This window comes from Channa argus, chromosome 10 (genome assembly GCF_033026475.1).
Source record: "Channa argus isolate prfri chromosome 10, Channa argus male v1.0, whole genome shotgun sequence".
NCBI lineage: Eukaryota > Metazoa > Chordata > Actinopteri > Anabantiformes > Channidae > Channa > Channa argus.
Genome location: NC_090206.1, coordinates 5,712,204 through 5,736,017, shown reverse-complemented (window position 1 = coordinate 5,736,017; position 23,814 = coordinate 5,712,204). Strand labels below are relative to the sequence as shown.

Sequence of the window (23,814 nt, the reverse complement as noted above, 5' to 3'; positions counted from 1 at the left end):
TCAGTTGAGCCCAGACGCTATAATGATGTGCTCGACAAAATGACACAAATGTGTTAAATTATGCACTTGTGTCATTTTGTTGAGCATATTATTATAGCCAGTATTTTTTTTGTTTGTTTGTTTGGCTCAGGGTTGTTAGTCGTTTATTTAAACAATTTGAATCCAGTGGGTTAAGTTACAAACCATATAAGGAAAAACGAAAGACCAACATGATTAAAATACAGACTGGCAATTGTGTCTTGATTTCATAAACTCTTAGAATGTGAAACTATTTTCAGTACATTACTTCAGCCAAAACTTAAAGGAACATTTTAGCATTTTGGGAACTAGTATTATCTTTTGTCTGAATTCTCCAAGTCCAGCAATGAAATAGGCACAATTATGTGTAAATTAATCTTATAGATGACTTATGAAAGGATACAAACAATCAAAATTCATATAGTTCATATAGATAAAATATAATTTATTTCATAATTTAGTAACAATAAAATACTTATGCACAAATAAATACATTTGAATGCTTACTATGTGGCAAGACACTGGGGTCTAGTGTCACTAAAAGGCATGAGTTAAAACCAACAATGTGTTTTGTTTTGTTTTTTTTAAATTTCAAAAGTGGATGGAACCTCTCAGAGTCCTATGTTGTCAACCAGTCCCTTCTCAATGGACGTTCTAAACTGGTAAGTGTCTCTGATGTTCCTGGACGCATCCAGGGATCCGTGGAAACGGTTTCTGCAGAGGATGGATAGTTACGATTGTGAAGAGAAAACTGTGAAGGAGGGGAGTCGTCATCAGAAAGATCCAGGGGTCCTAAGGAAATGTAGCCGGAAGCCAGATAGATCAACACAGAAAGAGTTAAATGGCAACCAACACTGTCAAAAAATATTTATATTACACCATTACCCTGCATAGAGAGTAAAACTGTGTGCAAATATTTGCTGCAGAAAAATGACCCTGTTTTTCTTTATCCAACTAGAATCAACAGTTTCCATGATTGATTCAATACTGGCTGCATTTAATGACCCCTGGGCCTTGGAAAAACATTAAAGCTCTAATGTAGAATTTTAATTGTGGCATCTATGAAAAATACTCTACTTCTTTCCTGAAAAATTGCTTTGCGGATTTTTGCTATGGGCTAACAGAAGTAGAATAATTACACAAAAACACGAAGATCAGCAAAACTGAATCTCATGTTTTACCGGCTGTGTTTCCAGGACGACCGAGAGCCCTCAGATGATCTGTCCTGTCTTGGCTCCTGCCCACAGCACTGGGCTTTGCCTTCAACTGTAGCATATTACCTGTGTGGGTGAAGTGGTTTTCATGGTATCCAGCAGACTGGCTGGAAGTAGCTCGTTCCTGAACGAATCAGAGGATACAAGTCTCACAACATTGTAGACAAACACACACACAGCTTTGTACATTTCTGTTTGCTTCAAGCACTACACATGCACCTCACAGATTCACTGAGTACCTGGGGGCGCTCTGCTTGTTTGGCCAGCCTCCTCCGCTCTCGGGCTGACAACTGGGGGGTCTCCTCGAGGTCTGAGGTGTGGGACACTGGAAAAGCTTCGCCCAAGGGGTCTTACCCCAAAACACACACAAATATAAAATTACCCCCAGGCATCTCAACTAGAGTTTACACTGCAACATTTGTTTTTCTTCTATTTGAGAAAATACACACTACTGTGTGTACACAGAGTGTACTACTCCTTATTAGTAACAGCCTTAGAACACGACCATCTTCAAGGTTAAATTATGAGACATAGTGTCGAAAACGACACTCGTGTTTATATAAAAATGTCCCAAAATTCACAGTGCCTGTCAGGACATAAACCAAGCATGAACTACAAGAACTCTTGATAAAACTGAGGTGAGACCACCGTGAGACACAGATCAGGGCAATGTTATAATACTCATTTTTAAAGTTTTAAGTGTTCTTATGTGCATAGTGGCCTGACTGACTGAAATAGAAGAAGTCTGGAAGCGGCAGGAGTAGGCCACCTTTCAGCACCACAATAGATTGTGGTCACTGCATTCAACAGAGCATTATCAAGCACCCACATGCTTCTGATTCAGTAGGTATCCTTCCATCTTCCAGACTTTTGATAGAGATGTGACATCTAATGGGCGCAGTATTTCAGAAGTAGGGGTGACTGTTGGTGACACATTTGTAAAACAACACAACATCTGCATAAAGAGATCCTCAGGATGGGCATGAAAGCAGAGGACTTTTAAGCGCTTCCCACTTTGAAGTGACAGAAGATATTTGTACTTTAGTATTACACAATTTCCCCCCTAAACCCATCCATGATGTTTTTGCGCCTAAACCTAGGAAGACAGCACCAACTTTTTTGAATGAGAAGACCCTACTGAACCTTCTTAATGGATTTTACTGTTTGGCATGATAATAACCTTTTATACTAGCTGAGTGTGCTTTAAATTGTATGTTGTTGAAAAACATTTATATTTTTTGCCATTTCAAAAAAGGGGGATGCAAACTTTTGCACACAACTGTGGATTCATGCTTTTATAAAGCACAATATGCAACTGCTTTCAAATATTCATTTACTACAAATATGTCCCAAAACTCTTAACATAAGAGCTGCTGTCAAAAGAATATTCACTTAGGGTTTTGAAGCAAGGATTACGCTTCTGATTTCAAAAGAGTGTCAAACTTAATGACAGGGCCAGCAACAGCAAAGTGATGCTTGTGGTCCAGAGAAATAAAAATATATACATATATAGAAATTTGAGTCATAGTAGCTCCAAAAGCTGAATGGCTGTGTAGTGTGAATACGTAGATACTGTGTGACCAGTCGGTCAGTATCAAGGTCAGCACCTTCACAATGCAAAAGAAAGACCAAGATTTCCATTATGACAGTAACTGCCTTGACAATCATGTTTGTCTTACCAATGAAAGCACTCTCTGACTCCAGCAAGGTACCTCCTGCAAATCCCCCAGTCACACTCCTCTGCAACATAAAATGTATTATAGACTCCACTTCTTGAAGTTATAGTTATAGCTGATACCGATATATAAAGCAGGTAGAGAATTGGTGCGAGAATCTTACTGTAGCATTTCAGGAACATTTTTTACTCACTTGATCATCATTTTGCTGTGGTGGGGACAGGTCAAAATAATCTGAAACACAAGGTGGACAATATTTTATTTTTACTCTATGATCTACTACAAAAGCTGTACCTTAAAAGGCCTAAGTTTGCGGGTCAGTAGGAATAAAGATGGCTATATCAGAATCAAAATCATCCACATTATAAACTTGGGATTTGAGCTCTGACCATCCTGGACGGTGGATCTCTGGCTGCTCAGCTGCTGATATGGATCCTTGTAGTCCCATCTCCTCCTGGACAAACCTACTTGCTCCAACTTAGGACCCTCACTGGACCCCAGCCTGGACTTTCCATCTGATGCACAAGTAAACATACAAACCAGTTACAGCTAGGGATGGTAATTGGTAAAGGGAGCATGTAATGATTGTAAGACAGGTGTATTACCTGTGTACTTAAGCTGAAGAGGGTCGTGGATTTGCAGGTTTCTAGCCTCTATGTTTCTGGAGTTTGGCCTTCGGACTGGAGCCTGGAGCCGCAGCCTGGCCATATCAAACACATCCACCAGTGGGCGCTCTCGGTGTCTGGAACAAACCAAAAAAAAAAGAAAAACATTTTTAAGATGTCACAGACTGAGAAGAAAGTGTTAAATCATGGCGAAATTGAACATTAGGACAGAAATATTTCACCCGAAACAATGGCCCCCAAACTTCCACATCAAATGTTTGATGTGCTCTGAAGTTCCTCTTCACCACTATTTATTTTAAATATTTATTTAATAACTTCACTATTTTAACAACTATCCATTGCTTTAGCCTCTCTATTTTACTTGTTTCAATAATTACACATAACACTAAGATAGTGATTTTTAAAGTTTGTGTTCAAGGCACACAAAACTCTCCAGGCACACCTGTATCCATATTTGTGCAAAAACTCTTCGGCTCAGTTAAGTCCACGATGGTGAAATGAGCTACCAAACTCTGCACACACTCAGCAACGTCACTCCACTATTCCAAAGAACTGCTATAAACAGAACTCTCCCACACCTTCCTATGACCTTCCAAATCCTCTTCGGCTCCTTCTTGCACTTGCATCTCACGAAACTGAAGTGTCCGCCAGATGACTAAATGTAAATGTAAATAGCCTCTAAAACCATGTTCTATCAGTCTTATGTGGCTCTCTTTCTAGATACTAGTTATACTCATCCCATGTTAATTCAGTAAAGCTTCAGCACCAGCGTAGCTACTGCATTGTTTCTCTAACCTTTCATCATCGTACTGTACGTATGGGAAACATCTAAAGGTGTCACCAGTTTAACAATTCCTCTCCTCACATCTTCAGTTGTTATTTCTGGCCCATTTCTGCTCAGTGGTCAAAATTAAAACAGTGGCATCCATATTCTAGCTCATATATTAAATAAAATAGGTATTATATTCATACTTATTTCCTTAAGACCCCTGGGGATGTCTTTAACTAAGCATCATCAGTAAATGACTTATGATTTCCCGAATGCTGTTATATTCAGGGTAAATGTGAGCAGCTGGGGACAGTTGTACGAAACTGTGAGACTGTGAGTCAGAAGATCAACAGGTTTACATTTAATCACGTTACATTAAAGCCACACACACAATAGTAATTTTCATTAAATTTGGTAGAGTGGTATGATGCAATGGTTGTCACAAAGAGTCAAACATACCTGAATTTGGCCTGGTGGACAATTTGGTAGCTAGTCTCTAAGCTATTTTAATAATTTATTTATTTTCCAGTTATATTTCCAACTGTATGCATTATTAGATACAAGAGATTTTTCATTACATTCAATTCAAATTTTTAGCCGTTAATTTATCAATTTTAGTAGTTTCCACCTCTCTGCTTAGGGCCTTATTAGTTTTTGTACACTTGTGACACACACATAAGCTTACATATAAGCTTCTACTCAAACCGTCATTATATTTTTGAATTTAAATTTAACACTATGAAAATGTGGAAGCACGCTGAAGTACCGCAAGTCTTACAGATACAAACACTAAAGATAAGAAACGATACATAAGCTACAATGTTGTAGTTTTGACTTTAACCCTAACATTTGATGGACATATACTTATATATGTAAGAGTGATGTGTCTGCCTGGGTCTGACCTTTCACTCAGAGGAGATTCTAACTCCTCCCAGTCACCACGATGCAGACGACTCTCCAGACGTTTTTGTTCACTGTGGAGCTGCCGACGCAGTGCTGACAGCTCACAGAATACATCACGATGGTTACCTGAAAAAGCAGACATACAGGCTACATCTGACCGAGTGTTTTCATTACTGACAGCAGTTCTGTATGCTAAACTTCAACTACAAAATACCGTATTATCATACATGTCAACCATTAAGTGAATAGTCTAAGCACAGTGAAGCAAGCTGGACTATTTTATGTAACTGCTGGTTATGAGATGGGCTAAACCAAGCTCAAATCAGACAATTCTGATTTGAGCTTGTTTGCTGAAAAATAATTTTAACTGCCCATATTACTCCACGCAAAGAAGATTTGTATGTAAGCATATTTATATAGTACCTGCAGCACGAAGCTGGTTCCTACGAGCAGGGACAGGAGGGGATTGGAGACCAGACAACGAACGTTCCTGACAGATCGAGGAAAGAGATATGAAAACAGACAAGACCAAGAGAGAACACATTCACTTTTTCAGGAATAGGGGTCAGGATTTTTTTTCAACTAAGCAAAAAAATGCAACTGGACCAGAGAATGTGTTTTAAACACATTACAGGTGTTCAGTGCTACATAGGGAAATAGTTTTTATACAGTTTGACTACTCTGTTAATGTGTGTGTGACTCACAGACAGGGGGGCAGCAGAATGCTGGCTCTCAACAGTAAGAGGTCTAGGGGTGCGTTGGTGTAGCCCATGTTTCTTCTGCAGGGTGGGAATTGGAGGCGAGGGCTCCCTGTGGAACTAAAGATACACAGCCACAATGCAGAACCATGGTCAACTTGATGTGACACCTCCTATTTGTGTTTTTATGTAATTTGCTGTGGGTTTAAGAAGTCAAGGTAAGAGGTCATTTTTCCCAGGATCTTCTTTCTACCAGAAAAGAGAAATTAAACTATAGAATGATGTGGTTTTTGTTTTACTGGAATTGAAGGGGTTGTACCAGACCTCTTCTACTCGAGCCTGTCTCTCCATCTCATACTGTCTCCTCAGGGCTGCACGCTCCTTTTCTTCATCTTTCTTCCTCCTTCTGTCTGCTTCCTTCTTCCTCTGTTCGGCCAGCTGAATCAGCTCCTCATTCTTGGCCTTTTGCTAAAGGGAGGGAAAAAAAGGCAAGTTAGTGATAGATAAGAAAAGTATGGGAGTCGAGGATTTAGGTCAAGGTAAAAGAACTGGACAGTCAATTTTAAATTGTCAAATAGTCAAAGATAAAAAAAGGAAAAAAGAAAAAACCTGTCCTTGACTCACCTCCATTTCCTTTTGTCTCTTCCTCTCTTGTTCTTCCTCATACTCCTTCTGTATGCGAGCCTTCTGCTCCGCCAGCCTCTTCTCCTCTTTTTCCTCCTCCAGCCTGAGCCGTTCGCTCTCCTCTGCCTTTTTACGCCTTTTCTCCTCAATCTTTAAAACATACATTAACAAAAAAAACATAAACTCAATAACAACTTTCATTTGCATTCTGGAAGCCTGATGTAAAAGTATAGCATCGCGGGACACAATCCTCTTTCCAGTCTAGTCCAAGTAAAATCAAATATAATTGATTCCGTTACTATTCTACAAGAGGAAACAACATTTCTGCAAAGCAGAACCTCCAAATGATGGTTGGCTGCCAGCAGAGGAGATGCTTGTCGAGACCAGAAAACAAAGCCAGCAGAAGTAGCATGAGCTGTTTGAAACAGTACCTGCTGTTTGAGGAAAGCTTTGTACTTGTCCTGCTCCTGAAGGTGCTGTTGGGTGGGCTGGTTGGCAAACACATTGCCTCTGGCAAACTGCGGTGTGTGGACATGGGTGAAACCTACACCAAAAAGAAAAGAAAAATGCGACTGTTGGTTGGACCGAAGCTTTCTGAATAAATTTTCCTCTAACAACAGGAGAAAAGCCATTTAGCAGAAGCTAATGATGTGGCAGAGCTTGACTGCCACATTGTGGTGTTAGTGTAAAATGCTTCAGTGGAGAACATGTAGTATTTATTATATAGAAATCTGTACTAAAGACTTCCATGGAGTCAGTCTTTGTCCTTCACAGTGCTTTGTGATTGTGTGGATCGCATCATTAAAACATGCCTGTTATTATCACACCACACTGGTGTCTTGGCACTCGGTTTTCATCCCATTCTTCTATCTAATAATCACTGTAAACAGAGCTCCATCCATAACACTTTTGTTAGTGTAGGCTGTAATAAAAAAAAGTCTCAAAAAGAAACATGTTTAGTGTTGTGGATATTGTGCTCAGCTACAGTACCAGAGACCCTCTCACTGAGGTCAGGCTGCTCTGCCTGGCGGGCTGTCACAGCAGCTGTGGCTCTTCTCTGCCATTGCTCCGGGTTGCTGTAGGCCTCCTTATTCAGCTTGTGCATCTGGTTGAGGTCAGCTAGGCAGCAGAAACCATATGTTAGCGTTTATACAAACCTTTTAAATAGACAGGGTGCATTATTAAGAAAAGAGGAATTACACTGGCACCTACCAATGAGATTCCCAGTGCTGTCTCTTAGAGGGGCTCCTCCTCCTCCTCTGCCCCAAGGCTGGTGGTTCTTCATGTCCACCTGCAGCTGAGCCTCGTAACGCTCCTCCTCCTCCCTCTCCAGTCGCCTGCTTTCCTGTTGCTCCTGAATCTATAGTACAATATCTTCACAGTTACATTACAATCCTCAAATGAGCCCATATTTTTGTTTTTCATTAGAAAAGTTCTGTCGGTTTTGAATTACAACAAAAACTGCATTTCTTGATGTCTCTGATATATTAACTCATACTGCCAACTATTTCTTTACAGATAGTAAAACCATTAATGAGTTTCTAGTACTCAAATGCAGTGTCTGTCATTCTGCAACCTGGATTATCCTACTTGATTGTACATCAAATCTCCATTGTTGTCAAAAACTTATCAAAACACATCAGCCAAACACACCACTCCTCTGGGTGACATGGTTCTTTATTCTTAAATGCATCCGGTTATGTAAATAAATGAGATATTTTTAACACGTTTTGCCTAAATTGCAATAACTTTGTATAGCACTCTACACACTACGCTATGCACAAGATCTGCGGTGGAACTATGGTAAATCTTAAAAGACTATTTTTCCCTTTCTGATCCAGGTTGCAGACAGACAGACATTACCCATGAGTAGAGGCAATGTCTATTGGTTCTGATATATGTATGGGGATTGTTGCAGACATAATAAATTTTAAAAAACATACATCAACAATTAAGCACACCGCATAAAAAAAAGATTTTATTTTGATTGTAAGTAGTTGAGTTTGATACGTTACGTTCATCAAGTGTAGATTGTAGCTGCACAAGGTGTCAATTGTTAACCATTTTTAGACATACAGTACACTACAATGGTAAAAACAAGACCACAGGTATCATAACTACTTAATAAGGAACAGGAAACTACCAAAAACTGCAGGGCTTGGATTTGAGAGCCTCGACTGAATCATTTAAAAGAAAATACAACAGTGAGAAAAAAAAGCTTGTATGTGTTGCAGAAACGCAAGCTGAAGAGAAAGATATGGAAAATTTGTTACCTTCTTCAGATGGAAGATTTGAGGAATTGGGAGGGGATTAAGGTGGGAGAAGAATATGAAGGAAGAACTAAATGGGGAGAGGGGGGCTTGCAAACATTTCTAATAGTAATACAAATTGAGAATCTACAGGCTTAATTTGACTTAAACATAATTTTTAAAGTGTTAACTATTTTTACCTTGTTATAATGCTCGCTGATCCCTGGCTCCTAGAAGATTGCTCAAGATTTAAGATTCAAGAGATTTATTTTCATATGGAACACAGATTCACATCGTACAATGAGATTCTCATTTGCAATCCCTCCTTTCACAGTGACAGAAATAAAATTTAAAAAAATAAAATAAAAAAGTATATTTACAATAAAATAGACCGATATTTAAATCTTTTCTCAGTACTGCCGACTAGTGCTATGGGCTTGGTATTGCAAAAGATACACACTTCCAGAAGAGTGTAACAATCAGAGTACAGCCTAAAGATAATGTATTTGATAGGCTACTTCACCATCACCAATTTGGGATATAACCCAATTTCCTCAAAACAGAGATGTTTGTGCCATTTTCCAGTATAAAAACTTCTTCATGACAGCAACTGGTAGGTTTAGTTTATGATTTTAAAGTTTTTAACTTGACATTGTTGCAAGCAGTGTACAAAGTGTAGTTGTAATATATATTTAAGGGGACTTAAATAAATGCATGCAGTTCTCTCCTTGGAGATGAATCCTACCACTATTAGGCTGCAGGATTGTCAGAATGTCTTGTGTAAAGCACTAAATTCCTGCGTACATAAATATTAGCCTGTAGTGAGCACAGTAAAATCAATGTTGGAACAAACCTATGCTCAATTTATATAAAATCCTAAAAAGGGGAGTTGGCTTTGTGGCCAATCCGGGTGTTCTCCTTTCTTTGGTTATGTTATGTATTGTGAGGTTAATTGGATAAGGTATACGTTTAGGTGTATTGATGATGTCATACGTGGCATCATATAGCTTTGATGATTGCCATTGTAGTTTGCCTTTTAAGTTTTTTGTCCAGTTGTCAAGGAAACTATGCATAGCTCAGTTTAGCAACTTCTAGTTATTTTACATCATTATCTTAATAGCTGTCGGTATCAAAAAACTCAAGTTATTTGGTTAAAATGCTACACCTCTTTATGGGCTGCATGTGTTTAAATGGTATTTTGAATGTTATCCATTACATCCACTTCTATGCTATTTTAGTCAGACTTGCTGATACACGCTGAAAACTGTTTTAGAAATAGCTGTCAGCCAGCTAACTTAGTCATTGTGTATTTACAGATTCACAAGTTGTCTATCAGTTCTTGATTTGATTTTGATTTTGGTCTGAATACCAGGTGACAAAGGAGCAGACTCCTGCATGGCAGTCGAGACCGATACGTCCCATATAGATCATCCTATCTATGAGGATTCAAACAGATATGATCCCAGGATGCACATACTAGTCACAAACTATTTATGTTGACCTGTACTTTGTGTAAGTCTCATATCAAGATAGGGAGCTGTTCACTGCTTTAGGATTACTGTTTGGGTAAAGTGCTGGCTTGTGGTTGAGGGAACAGAGTAAACCTGACACACATCAACAAAGCACGGACAGTAATGGTAGCTTGGAATTATACAGTGAAAAAAAAAAAACCCTTTAGTTTGCAAAAGAACTTAAAAGATTATATTTATGTAAATTTATAATAACTATTCTCTCTGTAAGTCTCTTGCAGTCACAATAAGATCTTTTTCTCTACGCAGATACCAGTATGGCACAGAGGAAAATAGCCAAAAAGAGACGTCAGCTTAGGACAGTGGTTCCTTCTCGGACCAGCACCCCCTTTCGTTATCCAAGTTTCTTACCAGCACATTCCAATTAGTGCACGGACAAGTACATTACCGTCACAAAACTTTGCTCTGCTCAAAAAAACGGTTGATTAAAGGGCACATTGGCATCACCCGCTTCAGTGACGTAAATTCTGGTCTTGTTTGTAAACAATTTGGTGTCAGGCACTAATTTCAATTCAATTCAACTTTATTTATTTTTCGGCATCACTTTGAGACAGGATGCTTCTAATTTTAGCAATGTTCCGTAGGTGGAAGAAGGCTGTTCTAGAGATTTGTCTTATATGTGACGTAAATGCCAAATCCTGGTCAAAAATAACTCCAAGGTTCCTCACCGCAGTACTGGAGGCCAAAGTTATGTCATCTAAAGTAACTATATTGTTAGACAGCATATTTCTCATGTTTTTAGGCCCAAAGAGGATGATTTCAGTTTTGTCTGAATTTAGAAGTAGGAAATTGTAGGACATCCAGGTCTTTATGTCTTTTAGACATGCTTCAAGTTTGACTAATTGGTTAGTATCTTCTGGTTTCACAGATAAATAGAGCTGGGTATCATCTGCATAGCAGTGGAAGTTTATGGAATGTTTCCTAATAATTTTGCCTAAAGGTGACATGTACAGATTAAAAAGTATTGGTCCTAACACAGAGCCCTGTGGAACTCCATAGCTAACTTTGGTGCATAAAGAAGAGTCATCATTAACATGAACAAGTTGGAATCTGTCTGACAGATAAGATTTAAACCAATGTAATGTGGTTCCTTTAATCCCAAATCTATGTTCTAGTCTCTGTAATAAAATGTTGTGGTCAATGGTGTCAAATGCGGCACTAAGGTCTAGTAAGACGAGTACGGACACAAGTCCATTATCTGAAGCGAGGAGAAGATCATTGGAGACTTTTACTAGTGCTGTTTCTGTACTGTGATGAACTCTAAATCCTGACTGAAAGTCTTCATACAAATTATTCCTGTAAAGGTGATCACATAATTTTTTTGCAACTACTTTTTCCAGGATTTTAGAAATAAACGGGAGATTTGATATTGGTCTATAGTTGGCTAAATCACCTGGATCAAGACAGGGTTTTTTAAGTAATGGTTTGATTACAGCAACTTTATAAGCCTTTGGTACATAGCCAGTTTCTAAAGATAAGTTAATCAAATCTAATATGAATGTGTCTATTAAAGGTAGAACATCTTTAAGCAATTTGGTTGGAACAGGGTCTAAAAGACATGTTGTTAGTTTTGAGGAGGCGATAGTTGAACTTAGCTCAGTGAGATCTATGGGTGAAAAACAGTCTAAGATGGATTGGGGCCTTATTGAGGATTCTAGAGCTGTTGTACATGAAGATCTATCTGTAATATTTGTAGGGAGGATCTGGTGAACCTTTTCCCTAATGGCTGCAATTTTATCAGTAAAGAAAGTCATAAAGTCATTGCTGCTCAAAGTTAAGGGTATACTAGGCTCAACAGAACTATGGCTCTTAGTCAGCCTGGCTACAGTGCTGAACAGAAACCGGGGGTTGTTCTTGTTTTCCTCTATTAGTGCGGAATAATATGCTGTTCTGGCATCACGGAGAGCTTTTTTGTACACTTTTAAACTGTTTTTCCAGGCTAACCGGGATTCTTCTAAATTAGTGGAACGCCACTTCCTCTCTAATTTTCGTGACGCCTGCTTTAAGCTGTGCATTTGTGAATTGTACCATGGAGGTCGCCTCCTCTGATTCACTGCCTTCTTTTTCAGAGGGGCAACTGTATCTAGTATCATACGCAATGAGGCTGCAGAATCGTCAACTAAGTAATCAATTTGTACAGGAGTAAGATGGCTACTCACCATAGCATTGACACATGGTGGTGAAAAAGATGAAGAAATAATTTCTTTAAATGTATTCACAGCATTTTCAGATAAACATCTGCTGTAGTGGAATTTTTTCCTAACTGCTGTATAGTCCGTTATTGTAAATTCAAATGTTATTAGAAAATGGTCAGACAAAAGAGAGTTATGAGGAAATACTATTAAATTATCAGTTTCAATGCCATATGTAAGTACAAGGTCTAATGTGTGACTAAAACAGTGAGTGGGTTTATTTACATTTTGGGAAAAACCAATTGAATCTAGTAATGAATTAAACGCAGTGCTCAGGCAGTTACTGTCAGCATCTACATGAATGTTAAAGTCACCCACTATAATGACTTTATCTGTACTAAGCACTAAATCAGATAGAAAATCAGAAAATTCAATCAAAAACTCAGTGAAGTGTATGAACTTTAAATCTCTAGGTAACAATTGCATTAACTATGGAAGACTTTGAAGGGTGTGCAAATCAGTGTACTTGTGGAGTTAAGAATGGATATGTGCTTTGCTGACCTAAACATAATATTCCAAGTAAAAAATAATACCAATAAGGGAGAGTTGGGGGATGGAGAGGAAGTAATCACATCATACATGGTTTCTGTGTGTAGGGGTTATAATGTCCCCATTTGGAGGTCTCTAGGTATAAAGTGTGGGTTTAACATAGTCTTTCCCAAAACTGAATGACTGACTGTGGAAGAGTCCCTTATGGCCTTTAAACCAATTCAGTACTGTGGATAATATGTGATCAATCCAGTTGTGTTTCAGTTCAGGTTAAGATTTGAAGTAGATATAACTTGTTCTTTTTATGCAAATGTAAAATGTGCTGCTGTAGAAAACCATTTAAGAATATGTATATCGTGATGAACCAAGTTCCGGGTAAGGTGGCCTGTGAACGTTGCACAACCTCAAGCTCTGGGAAACAGAGACTGGAAAGCAGTTAAATACTTAATCAAAAATCGAATTACTGCCATGAGAAGAAAAGTACAATAGAAATATGCTTAAATGAACTGGGTTAGAAACACAAGGCTGGTCCTTTGTTCTATACTCTCGGTTATGGGTATCACAGAATTCTTCCCACTACCCTACACAAACACACACTACACTATGCAAACGTTTGCATCCAACTGTATTAATATGTGCCCCTTAAGCACAAATCCTTTTGTAAAGAGTTTATTTTCTGTAAAACATTAGTAAACACATAAATGAAAGGGAAAGTCCCTGATTTGAAAAAAAAACAAAACAAAAAACACTGCATTGTTCAAACTTTTTTCACTACGGGCCATATGCACTAAATACAGTCGGCCACTCACTCGAGGTGAAGTACGTATTGCCTCACGTGGTTTATTTAAGTAAACTAAATCAGCTTATACTGCTTTTCATGAATGGGATTTTTTTTATAGGACAAAAAGAGGTTGGCAGTTCATTCTTAAAACAGCTGCCTCTAACTGCTTCTGGATGGTGAAGGGGTGGGGATATAAAATAAATTATATACTATATTTCAAGCTTGTTATGCAAATAAGTTTGAATCGTTAACAGATCAACTATTTGTTTTAAAAATGCTATCAACATAATATGATTACATTTATTAAGTAATAGGGCTTACGCATGGAACGTGTAATATATTTTGAACTCAGGGGAACACAGTTGCACTCAGTGGGAACAATGACGTTGCACTTTGGACCTGCCAGCAATCCTGCAGGCCAGAGTCAGTTTTGTGGTTGAGATGTGAAGGACGTCACAGAGATGGTCGTTGGTCATTTTGGTTCTCAATCTGCTTTTATTCAGCGTCATTAGAGAAAATGTTTCTATGTTGGGCCGAACAGACTCATCATTCTTTTTGCAAGGTGTCTCATTAGAGGAAACTTGGCTTCTTCCAAGCTCGGGTAGAAGTCAGGTAAGGTGAGAAACTGATGTTGATTATTCAAAGAATAATTACACTGCATTTCTATAAGTTCTAATTGCAGACTCTCTTCCACTTCTTCTGCATTTATCATGAAGGGAGTCAAACAGCCTACTATCGTTCTCAATGGTGGAAAAAGCGCTGAGAAAATTCTGTCATGAGAGATCTGATTAAGACACACATTTCCCCTTTTTAATTAGGGAGATCAGCCTTTGGAACCGCAGATCTGATTTCGGACAGCGTGGGGAAGTGCGTGACATTGAAGGTGCGCAACTGTGCCTCAAACAGTCGGAGCTTCACACAGAATGCTTTCATGTGTGCGTGAAGCTGCGGTACGAGTTGATCATTGCCTTGTAGGTTTTTGTTGAGTGTGTTGAGGTGTTCAGTGAGATCAACTAAAAACGCCAGGTCTTCCAAGCATAGAGGGTCACTCATGTGCAGGCCATATTCTGGTATATTTTTGGACTTTGCTGCGAGCAAATTAAAAATGGATCGCGGGCCGTAATACTGGACAGACCTGGTGTTGAAGAACGACAGATGTGGAATAGAGAGAATCTAAAGTAGAATATAAATCCCTGATACAGGCATGGAAAGTTTTAAATTCTGTTATTTAAAAAGGTATATTTGTGATTATGATTCTTTTATAGAGGTGTAGAAACACTGGAAAGGGTGGACCCCTCCAGTGGGTTAAAAAGAAAGGGATTCACAAGGGAAAACAAGTGTGTGTGTGTGTGTGTGTGTGTGTGTGTGTTCGGGAACCAGGGCAACCTAATGATAAGTGTGCTACTAGAACAAGAACAAGACATTCATGGACAAGAAATGAGAATACGCAGTTATTAGAACGCTACTCCCAGTAGCAGGGTAATAACCTGAGATCAGACCCACCAAGGCTGGGGACTGAAAAACACTGGAAAAGCATGTGAGAGAAGGAGGCATCCCATAATGACAATACCCACTGGTGGACTTAAGAGCAGACCACAGGAACCTTCCTGAACAAGATCCAGTAACCATCACAATAACAGACATTCAATAGAGGCTATTAAGTATGAAGAACTGGACAGCACCAGACATTGACATGATCCATGCCTACTGGTTAAAGAAGCTAACCTCACTCCATGAACGCCTGAAGGCACAAATGACAAGCTACTAGTGGATGGCACACAGTCCTGATCCTGAAGGACCCCCAGAATGGAGCAGTCCCATTCAACTGCCACCCATTAACCTGCCTCTGCACCACATGAAAGCTTGTTGTGCAGAGGCAGAAGAGAAGGCACATGGATCAATGCATTAGTAGAGTAACAACAGAGTAGCAAAGCACCAGCTACTGGTAAATAAGAGCAGTCACTTGCGATTGCAAAACCAGACATAGCAACCTGTGCACTGACTACATAAACTACAAGAAAGCCTATGACTCAATGCCTCACACATAGAGTCCTGCTGAACTTGTACAGTTCCAAGCAGGATTCCAGGGTCCAAGAGCCTTCACTGAGAACTCAATGGTGAAATGGAAAACAACCCTCGAGGTCAATTTCAAGCCAAATGCTCAAGTCAACTAAATGTGGAGCGCTGATGTTTACAGATTATTAGGGAGAAGAATGATTTAAACAAAATTTAAAAAATTGCCAAGACACCTGTGTGGTGTGATAATAACAGGCATGTTTTAATGATGCGATCCATACAATTGCAAAGCACCGTGAAGGACAAAAGCTGTGCTGAGAGCTATTCACAAGCCTGATGGCCTGTGGTTAAAAGCTGTTGGTCAGTCTAGTTGTTCTGGATTTCACACTTATGTATCTCCTGCCTGAGGGCAGAAGTGTGAAGAAGCTGTGCTGTGGTTGCATGGAATAGCTGATGATCTCTGATTGTGTATTCTCCTGATGGTCCTGATATGGTAGATGTCCCCCCAGCGACTGGAAGGCTGCTCCTGAGATGTGTGGTGCAGTTTTAATCACACACTGGAGAGCCTTCCTGTCCTGTGCAGAGCAGGTCCCATACCAGACTATGAAGCTGGTGAGCACAAGCTCAACTTCGCTCCTGTAGAAGTTACTGATAATCCTGCATGGCATCCCAACTTTTCTCAGTCTCCTTAGGAAGTGCAGCCACTGTTGTGACTTTTTACTGAGGCCCTTTCTGATGCCTGCTCAGTCTGACTGACTGGGGCCTGTCAGTTAGAAAGTTCAGTACCCAGTCACACAGGGTTGGTGTCATTCCAAAGGTAAGAGCTTCTCTGTTAATTTTTAGGAGATGACCACATTAACTGCTGAGCTGTAGAAAACAAACAGCATTCCGATGTATGTGTCTTTGTCCTCTAGATGTGTGAGGGCTGTGTGAATGGTTCTGATAGTATGCAATCTGTAATGGGTCAACAGCATCCTTTCAAAGCACTTCATCAGTGTGAGCACCACAGGTTGGTAGTCATTGAGACAGGTCACAATGTTTTTCCAATAATAGGTATGATGGTGAATGGTAAAATCCCTCCAGCTTCTGCCCTTACTGTCTCTTAGCATCCCTAATAGATCTACGCAGGTCATATTGTTTTTTAGACCTCAGCAGTGCCTGAAACAAAAGCAGACGTGCGTCCATGTAGCATGGCCCATACCTCGCTGTTTAACCAGGGTTTTTCATTCGGTTATCTTTTATAAAGTTTTGTGGGGATGATTGTGTCCACATGTGCTGATGTAGCCAGTTATCTTGCATAGTAAAAGTTTTAAACACATCCCCAGTTTGTGCAATTAAAGTAGTCTTCAAGGACTGATTCGGTAACTTCACTGCACACGTACTCAACAGTATCACTCACTGGGGGAGCTCGCTTGAGGAGTCGTCTGTATGCTGGGTAGAGGAACACGGAAATGTAACCTGACAGTCTGAGGTGTGGCCTGGGCACAGCCTTGTAGGCGCCCTTCAAGTTGCAATAGATCTGACCTAACGTGTTATTTTCCCTCATTGGAAAGCTCACGTGTTGTCGGTACCCGGATAGGACCTTTCACGGGTTTCGGCGGTTAAGGTGCTTAGTCTTACGTTGCCAACATATCACAGTATTGGATGCAGCAAAAGTGTCACTACACAACCTTCTACGTTGCTAATAGTTGCGGGGGGATTAACCCATGGGGTTGCAGGTGTGCTGGAGCACATCGTCAATCATTCACACCTACAGGAAATTGTGGGATTAACCCAACCTAGTAATAAAAAATGTTAACCAACCTGCTGTTTGAGAGAGTCTCTGTAGCTCAGAATCCTCTCCCTAGTTGACCCGGCTCTCTCTGAAGGGAAAACCCTAAATTGCGAGTCCACAGTAACAGCTTCACTTGTGGGTCTGCAAGGAGAGTACAGAATAAAACTGAATAAAATTGTTCTTAACTGACAGATCATCTTTACTTTAGAGTTTAAATAAAATGTTACTTTATCACATGGCTTTGTTATAACCACTACTGACTTCTCCAATTTAGGACATTAAAAGCCTATTTCCACTTCATAACACTTGCAGATGCAATGTATTTTCCTTTGGGTTACAAAAAAGGCAATAAATAATGAATAAATTTGTACTTTTATATTAGTTATCAAATATTTTTTTCTGATTTTATTGAGCTAAAGAGGTAAAAGTGAAAATGTTAAAACACTTACTGAATTTGAGGTTCAGGGAAACTGCTTCTACTGTGCTGGCTGTTAGGGCTGGGGTTCTCCAATTGGCTGAGCACAGCTCCTCCTGCTGGTACGTTCCAGTAGGACACAGGAAGGCCAGCACCAGGAACAGACAAGTGACCATCTGAGCATAAAAAGGAATTAGTTAAAAACGTGATGATAATTTTGAATGTATCGTGGGGTTTTTTAGCTTATCAACAAGGTTTTTGTAAGGGGTGATGTAAAATGCAAAAGTATTTATTAGAGGACACCAGTGCTTACAGTAGGCCATGTTTGGATCAGGGAGGTTTCTGGCACCATAGTAGTGATGGGGCTCTCCATATGAGGGCCTATAGACTTCACTGAGTGTTGGAGGAGGATGTGACGGGACAAAAGGAATTCTAGAGACACAAAGGAGGACCTCAAATATCAATTGCGGTGCAAACTGGTGAAGGTCCAAAAAATTTTATACTTCATAGTAAAAAATTCCAACGTGTCAAATGAGTTTCTAGCAACTTTAAAAAAAAAGGTAAACAGCTAAATGTATACCGGGGAGAGTCCATGGCTCTTGGGATGGATGGCAAAACAGGCTGACTGTTTGAAGACAGACCTCCACCTCCCAGGCCCAGGGCAGAGCTGTACTCCAACAGAGGGGACTGGTAGGCCTTGTGGGGCTGCTCAGGAGGAGGCACTTCTTTATTTCTAACACCAGTCTTCTCATTATTTGACAGACGTCGCAATGATGATTTACTCTCTCCGGTTGTGGAAGGCTCCAAAACCTGATGATCCTTTTTACAGCTCAGTCCAAAATGTCTGATTCGGTTGGGCTGACAAAATTTGAAAGGTGAATATGAAGTGTGACCTTAAACATCATAATTAATAAATAAACATCATAATTTTACTTCCAGCTAAATGAGAGCAAATGTCATTATCTTACTGACCTGTTTCTCAGGATCATTTGCCCCAGTTGCAGCAACATTCAGCTCTAAATCCTTTTCCCTGCAAGAAGGAAACATACAGAGTTAGACACACTAAATATTTATTGACTCATATTCACAGGGACAATCCAGAAGCAAGCTAGTGGTGGTTCAGCCATACAGACCCCACCCTAAAAGTTCCTGAACCTTTAGAAAGTGCCACTCCCCAGACTAGGGACTATTTAGGAGGTAGAGCTACAGGCCAGAACTAAATTTAGACGCTACTTTCCCCCGGTGGAAACATGTAGAGCAAGTTCCACAAAAGTTTATGACACTGGAAACAGTGCTTTTGTTGTTGTCATATCTTATTATAGAAACAAGATAACTGTAGTACTAGAAACTTTTATTTTATCTACTGTTGCAGCAACTCTACTTCTCTCTCCAAATAACATCTGCTTGCCTAAGGTGTTAATATTATTTAGCTTTTAAAATATACAGAAAAAAGAAAAAAAAAAGAGCTTAGCAATAATGTACCTCTTCTTGTTCCTGTGCTGTTCGGCTATTTGCTCCTGCAGCTCCTGTCTGTAGCGCTCCTTCTTCCTTTGTAAGGCTTCGTCTGTATCAGCAGCTCCTGGGGAAAACAAACAAAACAATCAAGAAAAGAAAAAAAAAAAAAAAGACCTTTGAGTTTTAAAATAAACTGTTCAGTTACAAATTGCAGATAGGTTCTTTAACCTATGATAAGGCCAGTGGTGAACTCAGCATCCTCATTTTTGGTTTGTGCTCTTAATCTCCTGCTTTCTCTAGGGACATCTAATGGATTTTCTCTCCGCTCTCTAGAAAAGTTTAACAACAGGAAAAAAAGGGATAAATTAGAACAAATAGATCTGTTTTTTCCCGCCCAACATCCTTTTAAAGTAGACATATAATCAAAAAACAATAAGGAACACCTGCCAGTTACCTGCCATCAGCCTTATTGGACAGTCTCATGTCATTAGTGGCCTCAACCCCCGTACGTCTACTCCTTCTTCCTTCCATCAGCTCCAGGTCCTCGTCCTCTGATTCCTGGTTGCCTGGTCTCACCAGCCTGCCATGCTGTCTAGGAGCCAGTGATGACTGCTCTTCATATACTTCAGGGCCCAGAGCCCTGTGTAAACCAATGTTGTCCTCTGTCAGAGTGCCTGCATCTCTCAAGGATGGGGGTTTGTGTTTGGGAAGAACATCTGCTTTCTCTTCAAACAGGTACTGCTAAAAGAAAGATGATAAAAACACTTTGTTCAAAAACGAGCATGTGAAGCTATCATCACGTATCATTCACAATTCGGCTTCCAAGTTGCTAGGGCTGATGAAAAGTTACACTTAACATTTAGTTGAAGTGGTTGCTGCAATAAATAAATGAACAAGCCAAATGTATTTGTTGTCATTTTTACATTTAGCAGACACTTTTATCCAAAGCGACTTACAAGTGAGGTACAAGGCAAACAAAACTAAGTCAAGGAGAAAATATCAATGCAAAGTCCTATCATAGGGCAACACACTGTACACCAAGTTGCTCCTAGTGGCAAAGATGAACACCTTGCATGGCAGTTGCTGCCATTGGTGTGTGAGTATGTGTGTGCATGGGTAAATGAGAAGCAACATTGTAAAGTGTTTTTGATAACAGCACTATGTAACAAGACCGGTTACCATTTAATTGAGAAAGATTTTTGTGAAAACTTTTTACTGTCTTATCAAATTCAGAATTTTCAAATTTAATGAGATTAAATCTTTAGTCAATATAAACAGATATTTACCTTCAGAGACTTCTTGTTATAGAGGTGGACTAAAGGTCCATACTCTGCAGGGTCAAACTCTTTTTTCTGTAACACAAAATGTTGCCATCATTGTGAATTTTACTCATCCTACAAAAACAAATAGAAAGCTGAATAAATTGATAGTTTACATTGTAATTTGCAATATTTTACTTGAACACAAGTCCACAGTAATTATATTTAAATACCGCATTTCTTTAAATAAGACTTCATGATTAACAACGACTTGAAAGCAAATGCTTGGTGAACAAAAGTTTATAGCATAGGTAAGTCTTTGACAGCACCTGGGCCATGTAGCGCCTGTAGTCCATACGGAGCTCGTGCCTTAGCCTCTGTTTCTTCCTCTCATACTCCACACCGAGAGGTAGACCCACATTGTAACTCTCCTCTGACAAAACAAACCCATTGATATTTAGGGCAAACACAAAACAAAACACTTCATGAGTAACTAGTAAAGATTTAAGAAAGGCATTTGTACATTTTTCATGAAAATAATCTTATTTTAAAACAGAATTAAAAGTAGGAAGTATGACCATGTATTGCACCTTTTGACTGCGTATCAGTCCTGGGAGGAATGTTCTCTTTAGCAGTAGACCCATAGGTTTTGTGTGGTTTTAGCTGTTGTAAAAAATATAGAAAATAAATTAAAAATGAATGTCTATGTAAGATGTTAGCCAGTTCAGAATGAATGACTCAGCAATCATCATTCAAAGACACCTTAATCTCCATGTAAGGAGGATCTTGTTCCAAACTGGCTTTATCCTTAGCTAATCTTGCTTTCTGCTCCCTGATGAAGTTCGCCAGCTCATCATCCAGCTCCATCTGGCAACACAAAAATGCAATGATCAGATACTCATTGCAAAGATTATACAATTTTAAATTGTGTAAATAATAAATTATTCCAGAGAATATGAACACAAAAAGTAAGATTAATAAAGGGCTTTATTGACCTTTTCAAACTGTGTTCGATTGAGGGCCCAAGGTATAGATTAGGGGTTTTACTTTGGTAATCAGTTCTTCGTCTCTAGTCTCTCATGAGCTTAGAGCAAAACACAAACTCACATAAGAGACATTATTAATTTCCTTTTGGGATGAATAAAGGATCCATCTACTCCAATGTTGAAGAGTCGATTATCTGTGGATTTGATACTTCAAGAAGAGTCTGTTTTATAGATTTAATTCACTGTCTTGGACAACGATACAGTTGATTTTTCAAAAAAGTGGGCAACAGCATCGTAAACTCGGTTCTCAAACGTGCTTGTTGCCGTCACTCAAAAAGTAGTGTTCACATGAGCCAGAGGATCTATTATGACCACAATGCTAATATTACGCATATCATTTGCCTATTGCTCTTAGCGGTTAATGATACGTTGTTAGCTAGGTTAATGCTACTGTTTTAATGCTACTGCCACTTTAATTTTCCGTTGTTAGGCAACCACCAACAACACAGGTAGTTAGCATCTAATGCATCCTAAATGCATTAGCTTATGTTAACCATTATTATAGCAATGCCACGCTTGTGGTCAGATTAACAACTTAACGTTAATACTTTTAACAACCAGTATGGGACATACTCGTTTTCTTATTATGAAATATGCTTGAACGCCAAGTAGCTATTTTGTTAGCTCTTACGAAGTTAACGTTAAAGCAAAAGAAGCCTAAAAAAAAAAAGACAATAACGAAACAAAGCTAACGTGAGCTAATGACTAGCTCCCCGCCCAGCTGCCCTATCTGAATCTCTAATATCTAAATATGAGCTTTATTGTCGGTAATATCAACAGAGACAAACAAAACCTACCACTTAGTGCGGTTTGAGTTAGATGTTACCGGGTATGGCAATGTTTGCAAGCTTGCAAATGTTGGCGGTGTCTCCGAAGAGCCAAACATCACAGTAAAGTCCTACCTTTTTTTGTACTGTTTCCGGTTTGAAGGATCAAAATAAAAGCCGTGTGATCTTTGTAGAATACTTTAAAGCTGAAATCAGTTTAAGCTGTGAGAGTTAATAGACCCAGACTTATGAAAATGGTCAGATTTTTTAGATGAATTGGAAAACATAAATGGTTTTCCATAATGTTCCAAATACCCTATGTGATTAATTGCGATTCATCAGTTTGAGTCACTCTCCTATAATGAGTTTTTGCCATATTCATAATGGTAATAATTTGTGATACTGTTTGGTGATGTAAACTCTTTAGAGGTGTGTGATCCAGCATTACTTATAGCTTTCCTAATATCTGCAACAGGAATTTCAAGTTTACTCGGATTTTGACTCCCTGATGGACCGACCCCAGTACGTCCGCCTGCATAACTGTTTGTCTGACACTGAGACCTGCAGCACAGGTGCTCCCCAAGGGGCAGTTCTATCTCCCTTTTTCTTAACTTCAGGTACAACTGAGAGTCCTGCCACCTTCAGAAGTTTTCTGATGAGTCTGCGGTTGTTGGATGTATCCAGGGTGGAGATGTTAAGGAGTATCGATCAGTGGTGGACAGTTTTTTTTTTTAACTGGTGTGAGCACAATCATCTCCACCTCTGTTCAGTCAAGCCTCAGGAACCTCGGTGTTGTATTTGATCAATACATGTCCTTAGATCATTATCAGGACAGATGGTCAAAATCTGTTTCTATCACTTATGGAATATTTCTAAAATGAGGAAAATGTTGTCCAATGTAGATTTAGAGATGATCATACCTGCTTTTCTCTCAACTCGTTTGGACTATTGTAACTCACTCTTTATTTGTCTTAACAAACGTGTTATTAATCGTCTTCAGATTGTTCAGAACTCAGCACCGAGGCTTTTAACTGGAACCAGTAGAAGATCCCACATCACACCATTTTTATATTCTCTTCACTGGTTACCGTGGGGGATCTTTCTTTTTAGTCTGTGGCTCCCAGATTGTGGAACCCACTGCCCCTGTCTCTGCGTGTGGCTGATTCTGCCGATTGCAAAGCAACTGAAGACACTCTTATTCACACAAGCTTTTAGTTGACTGGGCTCTTATGGTTGCATCCTTGTTGTAGTTGGCTTTTATTTTATATTTGAAGTTTTATTCGGCTCTAATATTTTCTGTTTTTACATTTTGTA

At 39.3% G+C, this 23,814-nt stretch overlaps 1 protein-coding gene across 3 annotated transcripts; it reads right to left on the bottom strand.

Moving 5' to 3' along the window:
• Positions 1-462: 462 nt before the first annotated feature.
• LOC137134344 (centrosome and spindle pole-associated protein 1-like) lies at positions 463-22,646 on the bottom strand. 3 transcript variants are annotated; one of them, XM_067519068.1, is made up of 29 exons: positions 22,531-22,646; positions 21,683-21,867; positions 21,450-21,554; positions 21,278-21,350; positions 21,017-21,120; positions 20,715-20,780; positions 19,883-20,169; positions 19,657-19,757; positions 19,456-19,552; positions 18,946-19,003; positions 18,554-18,831; positions 18,287-18,405; positions 18,008-18,149; positions 17,588-17,699; positions 7,741-7,888; positions 7,519-7,647; positions 6,960-7,072; positions 6,529-6,678; positions 6,229-6,372; positions 5,911-6,024; positions 5,630-5,696; positions 5,206-5,332; positions 3,514-3,650; positions 3,298-3,423; positions 3,102-3,142; positions 2,912-2,972; positions 1,472-1,581; positions 1,200-1,356; positions 464-810 (listed from the first exon to the last, which is right to left on the bottom strand). In XM_067519068.1, the coding sequence occupies exons 3-29, from the start codon at positions 21,552-21,554 to the stop codon at positions 638-640; spliced, it is 3,339 nt and encodes a 1,112-aa protein (XP_067375169.1). In that variant the 5' UTR covers positions 21,683-21,867; positions 22,531-22,646; the 3' UTR covers positions 464-637. The 3 variants fall into 3 exon arrangements, with proteins under 3 accessions (XP_067375170.1, XP_067375169.1, XP_067375168.1); XM_067519069.1 differs by lacking the exon at positions 21,683-21,867 and having other exon boundaries at positions 463-810; positions 19,883-20,166; XM_067519067.1 differs by lacking the exon at positions 21,683-21,867.
• Positions 22,647-23,814: the final 1,168 nt, after the last annotated feature.